The 15068-nt window shown below is 35.3% G+C and overlaps 1 protein-coding gene across 4 annotated transcripts in view; it reads left to right on the top strand.

Annotated features, from left to right (window-relative positions):
* The window catches only part of BRD10 (bromodomain containing 10), a 136336-nt gene that overhangs the window by 44221 nt on the left and 77047 nt on the right, over positions 1 to 15068 (top strand). For all 4 annotated transcript variants that reach the window (XM_045193617.3, XM_024558413.3, XM_045193616.3 and 1 more), the window contains one exon: positions 11270 to 12687. In XM_045193617.3, the coding sequence (XP_045049552.2) occupies positions 11270 to 12687 (1418 nt within the window). The remainder of the gene's footprint in view (positions 1 to 11269; positions 12688 to 15068) is intronic.

Raw genomic sequence — 15068 nt, 5'->3', positions numbered from 1 at the left:
GTACCTCCCTCTCATGGGAGGTCCAGAGATTCCCAACCTCCTGAGTCTGCCAGAAGCCCTTTCAGAAACAGCCATTTCAGTGACTAAGACTGACTGCTTGAGAGCGGGCAGAGGCAGGCATAGGTAGATCCTGCCTTGGGACATTTGCTGACACACCCCATGCCTGTGCTGGTAAAAGACAGCCTTGGAGTGCAGCTCGGCCTCTCTCGTGTGCAGCTCAGCCAGGTGGAGGCAGCCACAAGCTGTGGGTCACTTACAGCTTCAAAGAGGCTACTGAGGGCCACAGGTGGACAGCATCTGACTTTGGTTACACCAGTTTCAGACATCAGAGCAATATCCAAAGGGAGATCTCAGCAGGAAGGCACTGAATTCCGCTGAGACGAATTCTACTTAGTTCTTTTTCATTATTTTCATTACCTTTTCTATTGCATAGCTTTTTTATTATTTACTTTTGTAATATTTTTCCTCTTTTTCTTTTATATCTCTTATTTTACTCTTTTCTTACTCTATTTCCTCTCCTTTCCTTATTTGGTCTTTCTCTTTGTTCTTTTTTCCAATTTTTTTTCTTTCTATTCCTTTCATTTTTTCTCTTCCTTCTTTCCTCTCATAATCTTTCCTTACTTTTGTCTTCTTGTATTTTTTTCTTTTCTCCTTTCATGTTCTCTCTCTCTTGTTGTTTATGCTGTAGTTAGGGTTTATTGCTTGTTTTTGTTTTGTTCTTTGTGTTGTTTTGTTTTGTCAGCACCTGTACAACAGCTTTCAAGATTTGGCTGAGGTTAAGCTTCTCTCTCAGTCAGCTGGAGGAGATTTCACCCATAAATGGGCCAACAGCAAACAAGACCCAATTACATCAGGAGAGCCCACATGAACCTTACCTTCCCATGGGACATTCTTAGAGCATCCAACTCAAGATCAAGAAGACTGCCCTTCTGGCTCCCACAGGACTTTTACCACATAAGGCTACCCCACAAAGATTGGGAGTCAAAGCAGATCTGATACATAGGAACAAACACAAAGACACAATTAATTAGGGAGACAAAGAACCCCCAAATGAAAGAAAGGAGGAACCTCCAGAAAAAGATCCAAATGAAACGGAGGCAAGCAATTTATCAGACATCGAGTTCAAAGTAATGGTTATAAGAATGCACAAGGATCTTAGTGAGAAATAGAAGGAACATTATAGGAACTGCAGGAACTTGGTGGGAACTACATCAGCGTGAAAAAGGACATAGAAACTATGAATAAGAATTAGTCGGAAATGAAGAATACACTAGAAGGAATTAAAAGTAGGCTACATGAAGCAGAGGATTGAATCAGTGATTTGGAAGACAATATAGGAAAAAAAACACCCTATCAGAGCAACAAAAACAAAAAAGACTTAAAAAAAACGAGGATAGTTTAAGAAAACTTTGGAATAACATTAACAATATCTGCATCATAGGGGTACCAGAAGGAGAAGAAAGTAAGAGATAGAAAATCTTTTTGAAGAGGTAATGACAGAAAACTTCTTTAACCTGGTGAAGGAAAAATATCACCCAAGTTCAGGAACCACAGAGAGTCCCAATCAAGATAAAACCAAAGAGACCCACACCAAGACATATCATAATTAAAATGACAGTTACAAGACAACCAAACAATTTTAAAGGCAGCAAAAGAGCAGTTACCCACAAGGGAGCTTGTATAAGGCTGTTAGCTGATTTTTCATCACAAACACTTCAGACCAGAAGGGATTGACATGAAGTATTCAAAGTAATGTAAAGCAAGGACCTGCAACTAAAACTATCACTTAAAATTGAAGACAAAATAAACATCTTTCAGGAAAAAAAGAAAAAGAGGCTAAAGGAGTTCATTACCACCAAACCAGCATTGCAAGAAATGTTAAAGGGACTACTTTAAGAAGAAGAAATAGAGGAGCATAGGTATAAAGAAAAAAATGGCAAGGAACAAATACCTATAAATAACCTTATATGTAAGTAGATTAAATGCTCTAATCAAAAGACATAGGGTAGTTGAATGGATGAGGAAAATACGACCCATACATATGCTGTCTACAAGAGACCCAACTCAGAACAAAAGATTTACAAAGACTGAAAGTGAAGGAATGGAAAAAATATTCCATCCAAATGGAAACAAACAAATAAAAAAAGCTGGGGTAGCAATACTTATAGCTAACAAAATAGATTTCAAGTCAAAAGCCATAACAAGAGACAAAGAAGGTGACTAATAATACTAAAGAAATCAAACCAACAAAAGGATATAATCCTTGTAAAAATATATATACCCAATATAGGAATAACTAAATATAATTAAAACATCTTGGTGGACATTAAGGAAGAGATTGACAGCATTACAGTCTTAGAAGGGAATTTTAACACCCCACATTGGATACATCTCCCAGTCAAAAAATAAGAGAACAGTGACCTTAAATGACACACAAGTGAATGGATTTAACTGGTATTTACAGAGTATTTCATCCCAAAGCAGCAAAATACACATTTTTCTCAAGTGCACATCAATCATTCTCAAAGATAGACCACATGTTAGATACAAAATAAGTCCTAACAAATTCAAGAAGGTTGAAATCATATCAACCATTTTTTCAGATCACAATGGCATGAAACTAGAAATCAACCTCAATGAAAAATTCAAAGATATTCAAACATAAGGAGGCTAAATCGTATGTTACTGCATAACAAATGTTATCAATGACAGCAAGGAAGAAAAAAACTACCTGCAAACAAATGAAAATGAACACACAACAACCCCAAATCTGTGGGACACAGCGATAGCAGTGCTGGGAGGGAAGTTCATAGCCTTGCAGGCCTACCTTAGGAAACAAGGAAAATCTCAAACAATCTAACCCTACATCTAAAAGAACTAGAAAAACAAAAAACAAATCCCAGAGTGAGTAGAAAGAAGAAAACAGTTAAGAACAGAGTGAATATAAATGACATAGAGACTAAAAAACAATTGAAAAGATCAATGAATCCAGGAACTTCTTCATTGAAAAGATAAAACTGACACATCTTTAACCAGGCTTATCAAGAAAAACAGGACCCAAATAAATAAAATCAGAAGTGAAAGGGAAGTAACAACTTATATTACAGCCATACAAAGGATTGTGATAAGACACTATGAACAACTATATGCTAAGGAGTTGAACAATGTAGTCAAAATGGATGAATTTCTAGAAACATACAATCTCGTATTCCTGATACAAAACTGAATCAGGTAGAGGCAGAAAACCGAATAAGCAGATAACTAGTGAAATTGAAGTAGTAATAAAAATACTCCCAGGAAACAAAAGTCCTAAACCAAATCGCTTCACACGTGAATTTTACCAAACATTCAAAGAACTAACACCTATCCTTAAACTATTCAAAAAAATTGAAGAAGAGGTTAAGACTTCCAAGCTCTTTTTATGAGGCCAGTATTATCCTAATTCCAAAACCAGCCAAAGATACAACAAAGAAAGTTAAGTTATAGGCCAATATCTTACTGAATATAGATGCTAAAATCCTCAACAAAATACAGGAAACTGGATCCATCAATACATTAAAAATATACACCACGATGAAGTTGGATTTACCCAGAGGATGCAAGGTTGGTACAATATTCACAAATCAAATAAGTGGAGAAACACACATGGTCTGTCCAGAAAGTATCCATCCATGCAATATGAAAAATAGGCATTTATTGAAGAAGATACAAGGTATAACAAACACTGTACATAGGATAATGATGCCTCAGTTTCCTTCAAAGTAGGCACCTTGCAACCTCACACAATTCTCCCAGCGTCTCTTTCACTGTTCAAAACACTTTGTAAAATCCTTTGTTGGAATTACCATTAGCTGCCCTATTGTATTTTCCTGAATCTCATCAATGGTCTGAAATCTCTTCTCTTCCGAATCAAAAAAACACAGTTAACTGGTCTTTATCTTGGTGTGACTTTGCCACACCTTCTTTAGGCATGGAGAACCAGGTGAATTCCATTGGGACACTGAGCCTTTGTTTCTGATGATATCTCATTGTGATTTTCATCGGCATCATAGTTGTGGACTCAAAATTCATCTCCTATTATGACCTTCTTGAGAAAGTCTATATCATTGGTAGCAGTTTGAATCAAATCAGTTAGCATCTGCAGCATGATGTTCCTTCTGCTCTGGTACCAAAAGCTGTGGAACAGATTTTGCCACAACACTTTTATCATGCTAAGATCCTGCATCAAAATCTCAGACGTGGTAGTTTTGGGAATCCCCAGATCAGTTTCTGGGTCTCACACTGTCATTCACCAATCTTGGTTCATTGCACCCATACATGTTCAGCATTCTCAGGTGTTTTGCTTGTTTCGGGCCTCCACAGTGTGGATCACTTTCAACAGATTCTTGACCATCTTTGAAGCGTTTGCAGCACACTTTTATTGCACTGCACTCATTGCATTGTTCCCAAAAGCCATCTGAATTATCTGAATATTTTCCACTGAGGAATGTTCAAGCTTAACGCAAAATTTGATGCAAATTCATTGTTCTACTCCTTCAGTCATTTTGAATGCCATGGCCACACAGTAGACATGCTCACTCAATAGTGTCTCTTACCCCCACTGACTACTACAGTGGAGTTGTCATTGTTCATGCATGTGCCTTCCAGTCCACTCTGCTTGACTGCCAGGTTACATTGGTGTTGTGTAAACTGTTCTTGTTTTACTAATAATGAATGGCTGGACTTTTTCCAGACCAACTTTGTGTACCATGTTCATGTACTAGAAGAAATAACATCGTTAAAATGCCCATACTACCCAAAGCAATCTATAGATTCAATGCAATTCCTATTAAAATGCCAATAGTATATTTCATAAATCTAGAACAAATATATCAAAAATTTATATGGAACCTAAAAAGACCACAAATATCCTCTGCAATCTTGAGAAAAAACATACTTGGAGGTATCACAATACCTGATACCAAACTATACTATAAGGTCACTAATAAAAACAGCCTGGTACTGACATAAGAACAGGCAATATAGATCAATGGAACAGTACAGAGCACCCAGAAATAAAACCACGTTTTCATGGTCAATAAATATTTGACAAAGCACACAAAAGCATATAATGGAGTAAATATAATCTCTTCAATAAATGGTGTTGGAGAAACTAGACTGGTACATGCAAAAAAAATAAATAAATAAAACCAGACAACCAACTTACACTGTACACAAGAATAAACTCAAAATGGATAAAAAACTTAAATGTAAGTCATGAAACCATAAAATTCCTAGAGGAAAACTTAGGCAGTAAAATTTCAGATGTCTTGCTTAGCAAGATTTTTGCCAACGTTTTTCCTAGTGTAAGGGAAACAAAGGAAAAAATAAACAAATGGAGTACATCAAATTAAAAAGCTCCTGCATAGCTAAAGAAACCATCCTCAAAATGAACAGGGAGCTCACTGTATGGGAAAACATATTTGCCAATGGTACATCTTATAAGGATTTAATTTCCAAAATATATAAAGAACTTACATGACTCAATACCAGGAAGACCAACAACCCAATTAAAAAATGGGTAGACTTAACCAGAATTGACACTACTCCAAGGAGGACATACAGATGGCCCATAGACATGTGAAAATGTGCTCACCATCACTATTCATCAAAGATATGCAAATTAACACCACAATGAGATGTCACCTCACACCTTCCAGAATAGCTATCATCAGTAAATCAACAAAAAACAAGTGCTGGTGGGGATAAGTTGAAAAGGGAATGCTAGTGCACTGTTGGTGGGAATGCAGACTGGTACAGCCACTGTGGAAAACAATATGGAAGATCCTTAAAAAGATTTTGAGCTACCTTTTGAGCCAGCAATTCCACTTCTGGAAATATATCCTGAGAATCCTGAAACACCAATTCCAAAGAATATCTGCATCCCTATATTCATAGCAGTCTTATTTACAATAATCAAGATCTAGAAACAGCCTAAGTGCCCATAAGTAGGTGAATGGATAAAAAAGCTGTGATACACTTACACAACAGAATACTATGCAGCAGTAAAAAAGAAGGAACTCTTACTTTTGCAACATCATGGATGGACCTGAAGAGAATTACGCTAAGTGAAATAAGCCAGTCAGTGAAAGTCAAATACCATGTGATCTCACTTATATGTGTACTCTAATGAACAAAATAAAGTAACAAGCAAAATAGAGTTGGAGGCATAAAAACATGGAACAGACTGACAGCTGTAAAAGTGGATTAAGGAGGTGGGCACTCTTGCAAGAAGGTGAATGGGTTAGCCAAGAAACATATATGCATGACCCATGAACAGGACAGTGGTATGGAGAGTCCCTGAGAGAGTGTGGGGGAACTCGGTAGAAGGAGACAAAGGGGGAAAATTGAGACAAATGTAATAGCATAGACAATAAAATATAATTCTAAAAATAGTAATAAAATATTAAACCTAAAATTCTGTCTTTGTTTTAAACTTACAAGTATTGTTTTATGCCATGTCTGTATAGATTAACCTATTACTAACCTATACCACTTTTTTTGGTCTTTTCCCATCTCTGATCTTCAGTAAAGGATCTCTGTCCTTCCATCTGATGTGCAAATACATCCTTTAGAATTTCTTATAGGTGGGGTTCTGTGTATCACATGTAAGTTTTTGTTTGTCTTCATCTTTGAAATTTATGTTTGCTCGTAGTGGAAACTTACATTGATAGTTACTTTTTAAGTTTATTAAAGATATTTCATTGTCTGCTGGCTTTCATTATTGCTGTCGAGGAGCTTATTATAAATTTTTTTTTTAACTTTTGTACTTTTGATATTTAGAAGTTCTTTTAGTTCTTTTTCAAAACTGCCCTGTTTTTTATGATCTTCACTTTACCTATGTTTTTAATTTTTTTCCATGTCCTGTAAAGTTTTTGTGGATTATATATTTTTTCCTGTTCCTCCATGGTACCTTATTTATTTATATATTTTGTTATCTTTGACTGTGTACTCATTTCTTGTGGTTGTATCAGTGAGAGTTTTTGAAGATCTAGGTTTAAGGTGCATGCCTCAAGAGTTTAATTTTTTTTTCTGTTCAAGTCATTGATAACAGTTTTGGAATGAGACCACATTAAACTCATTCTTAGTGTGATGTTTTCCTGAGCACCCTGGAAATACGAATATGGGCAAAAAAATTCACATGAGATTCAGCTTATAGTTATAAATTCTAAGGATTTTTTTTTCCATTCACCACTTCTATTTGTGAAGACAGTTTTTCTTGCAGTACCCTAGCTGGGGAGAAGGGAAGGGACTGAGGTTTCTAGTATACCCTTCTACTGATTATGTGGGATTTTGGAGTTCCAGCTTTGTATAGAAGCTAGATTCTGCCAGCCCACCACCACCCTCATTCAGTAAAACTTAAAGCGGTTCAAAACTGTAATACCATTTGAAAAAAATGCAAAAATTTTAAAGAATATCTATCATTTTTTGGGTGTTCAGATGTAGTCAATATGTAAATGTCAAACACAAATGGCAGTTTAATTTTTTTAATGAACTAGGACTATTTGATTAGATAATCTATCTGTAATAGCAAGATAGTTACAGTATGACCTCTCAGCCAAAAATATAAAAGTATGCTTGTTCAACAAAAGAGAACATCCAAATATTTCTAAAATAGTGTTTTTACTGTGTATTTGTTTTAACAAATTACAATATGATAGTACAAAAAAATAACGAATGTCAGACATACCTCAGTTTTCATTTAAAACTCAAGAATAGTCACATTTCATTGTTTTTATCCTTCATTGCTAGAGGAAGCATTCTCATTCTTAAATAATTAAGAATAAGATAAATTATTATATTTTTCCTCATTTCTTATTATTCCAATTTCCCCCAAACTTTATATGCTTAATTTCTTTTTTATACAGCTTCATTGAAATAACATTCATATACCATACAATTCACCTATTTAAAGTATAAAAATCAGGTTCTGGCCAAGGTGGAGGTGTCGGTAGATATGCTTCACTTCCTCACACAGCCAAAAGAAGGATAACAACCAAATTAAAAACAAAAGTCAAGAAGCACTGCCAGAAAATCAAACTGTATGGAAGTCTGACAGCCAAGGAGTTAAAGAAGAAACATTCATCCAGACTGGTAGGGGAGGGGCAGAGATGGGCAGCCAGGGCAGAGCAGGCACACGACAAGGCAGCAGCTGGCTCTCTGGGGCAAACGAGGTGGCTGGCAGACCATAATATCCTACATTCGCTTGGGGATAAGCCAGGAGGAACAATTGGGGAGCAAGACAGACTGTACAACCCAGAGTTCCAGTGCAGGAAACTAAAGCCTCAAAACCTCTGACTGTAAAAATATGTGGGGGTTGCAGCAGCAGCAAAAACTCCCAGTCTCACAGGAGAGTCTGTTGGAGGGGCCCACAGAATCCTAGAAGTCACACAAGCCCACCCACCTAGGAATCAGCACCTGAAAGGGCACAATCTGCTTGTGAGAAATGATGGAAAGTGGGGCGAGAACAGAGTAAGCTAATAAGCAGCACTGTTCCCTTTCTGAGCCCTCCCCCACATACAACACCACAACACAGCCAAGTGGATTGTCCTGCCCTGGTGAATACTTAAGGCTCTGCCCCTTACAATGTAACAGCTGCACTGAGACAACGAAATATGGCCCAAATGAAAAAACACATCAAAAACTCCAGAAAAAGAACTAAGTGATGAGATAGCCAACCTATCAAATGCAGAGTTCAAACCACTGGTAATCAGGATGCCCACAGAAATGATTGAGTATGGCTGTAAAATAAAGGTAGAAGTGAATGCTATACAAAGTGAAATAAAAATACACAGGGAACCAACAGTTCCCTGTATAGGGAAGGAAACTGGGACTCAAGGATTTGGAACAAAAGGAAGAAATAAACATCCAACTGGAACAGAGTGAAGAAACAAGTATTCGAAACAAATGAGAGGCTTAGGGACCTCTGGGACAATGTTAAATGTTCCAACATTCAAATCATAGGGGTGCCAGAGGAGAAGAAGAGGTGCAAGAAATTGAAAATTCATTTGAACAAATAATGAAGGAAAACCTCCCCAATCTGGCAAAGGAACTAGACATGCAAGTGGAAGATGCTCAGAGAGTCCCAAAGAAGTTGGATCCAAGAAGAAACACACCAAGGCACATCATAACTACATTACCCGAGATGGAAGATAAGGAGAAAATCTTAAAAGCATCAAGAGAAAAGGAAACAGTTATTCCATAAGACTGTCATCTGATTTCTGAAAAGAAACCTTACAGGCAATAAGGGGCTGGAGAGAAATGTTTAAAAGTCATAAAAGGTGAGGACCTGCATCCAAGATTATTCTATCCAGCAAAGCTGTCATTTAGAAGGGAAGGGCAGATAAAGTGCTTCCCAGATAAGGTCAACTTAAAGGAGTTCATCATCACCAAGCCCTTATTATATGAAATATTAAAGGGACTTATCTAAGAAAAAGATCAAAAACTATGAACAATAAATGACAACAAACTCAAAACTATAAACAACTGAACCTAAAAAATAAAAACAAACTAAGCAAACAACTAGAACAAGAACAGAATCAGAGAAATGGAGGTCACATGGAGGGTTATCAGTGGGGAGGGGAAGAATGAGGGGGAAAGGTACAGGGAATAAGAAGCATAAATGGTAGGTACAAATAGACAGGGAGAGGTTAAGAATAACATAGGAAATGGAGAAGCCAAAAAACGTACGTGTCCAACCCATAGACATGAACTAAGGGATGGGGGGATGTTGGATGTAGGAGGGGTGCATGGCAGAGGAGGCTAAAGGGGAGAAAAAAATGGGAGAACTCTAATAGCATAATCAATAAAATATACTTTAAATAAAATGTAAAAATAGGTTATTCTTAGTATAGTCACAGAGTTGTGCCACCATCACCACAGTCAATTTTAGAACATTTTGTCACCCCGAAAAGAAAGATGTGAACTGTCAAAACTATTTTGTCTGACCTCCCCAATCCTAAGAAACTACTGTTCTATTTTCTGTCTCTGTAGATTTGTGAACACTTAATATAAATGGAATTACACAATATGTGGACTTCCGTAGATGGCTTCTTTCAGTTAGTATCATGTTATCAAGGTTAATCCATGTTGTAGTATCTATCAGCACTTCATTTGCTTTATTGCCAAATAGTATTCTACTTTATGGATATGCCACATTTTATTCATTCAGGAGTTGATAGAACATTTGGAGTGTTTCCACTCTTTGGCTCATATCAGTAATGCTGCTATGAACATTTACATACAGGCTTTTGTGTGGGCATGAATTTTCAATTCATTTGGGTTATAAACCTAGGAGTAGAATTGCTGGATCACATGATAACACTGTTTAAACTTCTGAGAAGCTTTTAACACTTTTCCAAAGCAGTTGCATCCTTTCCAGTGTCTGAAGTTTCCAATTTATCCACCCTTTTACCAATACTTGCTCTCTCTCATAATAGTCATCTTAGTGCATTTAAATTGGTGTCTTATTGTGGTTTTGATGTACATTTCTCTAATGGGTGACAATGCTGAGCATCTTTTCATGTGCTTGTTCATTTGTATACCCTCTTGGCAGAAATGTCTATTGCTCATTTTTTGATCTAGTTATATCAACCTAGGAGGCATTTATTTTTTACATGCTATCATGTCATTGTTCATTGTATGCACATTTTTATTATCGCTATTGTTTATTAAGTATTGTGTTCTGATATTTTTGTGTTTATACATATTATTCATAATTTTAATTTTAAGGCTATATAATACAGCCAGTTTATTTTTCAGTTGTGTAATACAACTTCTTTCTTGTTTTGTTAACACTGACAACACATAACTTCTTTCTTGTGTTGAATTATTTTCTTTGTATAAACTAGGAATGGAATTATAAGCTCAAAGGATATAAACAGCTCCTATATGATGTCATGTTACTTCTAGAGAGCACTAAACTGCTTTTGTTTAATAAACATGCTTTAAATTTTTTTCATTTATTTTGAAATTGATACACATTTTAAGAAATTCACTTTGACAATACTGTTAATGATAATCTTCTATCAATAAAACTCATGATCAAGTTAAATGTGTATAATTTCATCTAAAAAAATGGTACATCTAATGGGACACTTTGTACTGATACTGAATACTGGACAGCCAGTTGCCCAGTTGAATAAAGATAAACATGACATACTTAAATTTGTTATTTTATGTCATTCTCTACTTTAAACAATAATACTATATTTTGTTAAATTTTCTTTAGGCTTCGGGAGCAGGAGAGAAAAGAAGCAGAAGAAGCTAGTCAAAAGGAAATGGAAGAATGGGAAAGAAAACTTCTGGCTCAAGCAGCTCCAACTTGTATGGAGACCATGTGGGAAATTCCAGCTATTGGACATTTCCTTTGTTTAGCCCAGCAAATTCTAAATTTGCCAGAAATAGTCTTTTACGAACTGGAACGTTGTCTTCTGATGCCTCAGTGTAATGCTTTTTTATCTAAAATAATGACTTCTCTATTAAGTCCTCCTCATCGCAGACCTACCTTACATCGAAGACCTACTTTGCCTTATAGGACCTGGGAGGCAGCTCTGAGACAGAAAGTACAGCAGTGGTACACTGTTGTAGGGCAGACTGAGAATCCCAATAGCTGTGCTGAGAAACTTGGGTTGTGTCCTCAGTTTTTTAAAGTTCTTGGAGAAGTTAGTCCATTGGAAGAAAAACCTTTTCATGAACTACCTTTCCAGCAAAAAGTGTGGTTACTTAAGGGTCTTTGTGATTTTGTGTATGAAACACAAAAAGAAGTTCAAGATGCTGTACTTGGACAGCCTATTCATGAATGCAGGGAAGTTATCCTTGGTTACGATTATTTGGAGAATGCTTATGTACATTTCCCACAGTTCTGTGGTGCAGATGTACGGATTTACAAGCAAAGACCTTTTCAGGCCCCAGAATTTCCAATTCCACCCATTAAAATACAAAGAGTACCTCGGATTAAACTGGAGAAATTGAAGTGTGACTATTTTAGTACAAGTAATGGAGAACATAGGTGTAGTAAAGAAGGCCTGCCCTCTGCCTTCAAGAAAGAACAAGAAATTAATTTTGATCCAACTTGCTGCCCTGCAAAAATGAACTTGGATAATCATGACATCCCAGTTGAAAGGGAAGTGAAATCCAACTGTGAAATTAGAATTCATAGGCCCTGTGAAATTAAGAAAACTGATTGTTGTAAAGAAAATTTAGAGAAACCAGGGAGTCCAGGGGAAGTTACTGGCTTTGGAGAGCCTCTCAGTCCAGGTGAAATAAGGTTTATAGAAAATCATGAAAGATATGGTGAAGCTTCCAGAGTAAAGCCTGAACCCAGTCCATTAAAAGAAAATGCTCTAAAGTCTTGCCAAATACATGTAAATGGAAGTCACGGAGATCATCCAGAAATTAACTGCCACAAAGTTGTAAGGGATATTCTACTAGAGCAGTCACTGCAGAGCCACAAGAAACTCAAGCTAACTAAAATGAGAGCAAAAAAGAAGAAAAAGAAAAAAAAGAAATTAAAAGATGTTTTGAGTGAAAACTTACAGAGAAAGCGTGAAGGTCTTCATTCTCTTGCATTCAAGTCATACAAACCTGAGATCCAGAATAAGTTATTGATCATCAAAAAGAAAGCAAAACACAAGAAGCACAAATCTGGTAAGCTAACACAAATGGGTGAGAATTACATTTAAGTTTTTTCCTTTGGTCATCATTAACAGAATGAAACGCACATAGATGCCCCTGTGCATGCATGCATGTGTATGTGTATGTAAAAGTCAAGTTTTATATCATTCCCCATGATTAAAACCCAGAGCAGAAGAGGTTTTATTACTAACAACAACAACAAAAAAAAACACTGGTGCAATCCATTTTAATTCAATTCTCAGCTGAAAATATTTGGACACTGAGTTACATTTCTTTGGACCAGTATCTCCATAAGTGATGCTTTCCATCACTGATTAGATATGATTTTTTGCCTGGGTAAGGGCAGTGCAATGCAATGGGGAAAAAAAAATATCAGGATAGAGCATTCCCAGAACTAAAGTTCATAGCAACTAGCTTCTTAAACCAAGGCAAGTTAGATTATATTTCTGGGTCTCAGTTTTTTCCCACGTCATATATTTTTCAGCACTCTTTCAGTATGTATTTGTATATCCAGGAAAATGTTCTGAAATATAAGGAAAGAGCTATATCAACTTATAAGACATGAATCATAATTTTATAAAAGGATTTGTAAGTTTGTCTTACACTGAATTTAAATAATGTATTTGTCACAAGCCTATTTAAACAGTAAAACAAAAACATACCTATAAATAAAGGAAATACAGTGGTTGGTTGCAGTTTCTTACTCAGGTGCTTTTGATTTTCTTATTCTTAGCATTTTAATCAGTTTAACTGTCTCATTTAAAAGCAGAAAATTGATTTTATTAATCCTAATAAAAAGTTCCTGATTGAGGAAAAACTTGAATAGCGTACTAAAATAAGTTGTGGTTTATCATCATTATTTGTGCATTTCAGTTTTCATTACTTCCCTCAGTAACAAAGATAATTAAAATTTGGCAGTAATTTGATAATGAGTTAGCAAATGAGGGAGTGAATTTAGTTTAGCTACTGTAGTAGCTATTATACCTTAGTTATTTAAATCATTAAATACAATTAAATGTATTTTTAAATGTATATGTAGTATTATCATTGATAAAGAAGTAGTATAAAATTTACTTTCAAGAACAGGCTTAATTTGTTGAATTGAAAACTGTAAAGTGATCCATTTTGATCCAAGCAATAAAAAACTACAATATTTTAACTTTCAAAAATAAACCTTTTAAATTTACAGGCAATCCATTAGGCTATATAAATTTAATTTTATAGCCTATAATATAATATAATATATAAATATATATAATATATAAATATAATTTGATTGATTTGGCAAGTTCTCTGAAATGTTAGTCTTTGAAATATTAAATAATTATATATTTGAAAATTTTTCCAATTCCAAAGTATGTAGTATTACTTTATTAATATTAATACCATTATTTCCTAAAACCTTTTATTAAGTGTTTATTTATGACCTACTATTCATGTGTTCAAAGTCAATTATGAATTAAAGTGGTTTATAAAGTAAAATCATTATTGATGTAGCAGAATAAAAATATTAATTGCTAAGGATTGGATTAAAATGAATTTATATTGTAACCAAATAAAGTGTTGCTACATTTTTGAAATATAAGTATAGAATGTAGATCGGAGAGCAAATTTATGATAGTTTAAAGTCCAGTTCTAGATAAGTGAATGAAAAAAGTCAGAAGCAAATTTGGCTTTTACTTGTGTACCCTCTCTGTGCCTGTTTAGTTGAGGAGAAAAGGCTTACAGGCATGAAATAGAAGAAAATAATGTGCTTGCCTATATACTTTCTCAATTTTATCTTCAGAGCAAATTTTAGAAAGTCAGTCTTCAGTGACAAAAATATTTGGATCTGGCAAATACAGTTTCTCTGTCCATTGTTAGCACTGGGTAAGCATAGGCCAATTCTCTTTCTTTATCAGATACTGAACTTACTGTCACTACAGTGTTACATAAAATGTTACAATACAACAAAACATTTGTTTTACATCATTTTGTCCTAACCTTTATTAGGCATGAGACATTGTGTGGCTTTATAGTCAGTTTTTGGCATACTCGTAATTCAGTATGTATTTCCGTTCTTTTTAAGAGTTGAGTTCCATTGTCACAAGTTTGGGAGCTCTTCCTCTTACAGATTATAGATTCATATTGCACATTAGTGCAGGTCCACAATGGATTTTATGAAACTCTTGTACCATATATGTTTTGGAATTCAGAAATCTTCAGATTTTAGAAGGGTGTTAGTGATGTATATACTGTTTATTAAATAACATCCTCAGTGGAGCTTGGGGCAGCCCCTGTAATCATATACATAAATTCTACAGGAAAAAAAATGTATGAATAGTCAGACCAAATGTGAACCTCCTAACAGTTCAGGTCAGATTTTGCTACCATATGAGTTATTTTTTAAAACT

Source organism: Desmodus rotundus, chromosome 1 (genome assembly GCF_022682495.2).
Source record: "Desmodus rotundus isolate HL8 chromosome 1, HLdesRot8A.1, whole genome shotgun sequence".
NCBI lineage: Eukaryota > Metazoa > Chordata > Mammalia > Chiroptera > Phyllostomidae > Desmodus > Desmodus rotundus.
This window is presented reverse-complemented; position numbering and strand designations above follow the sequence as displayed.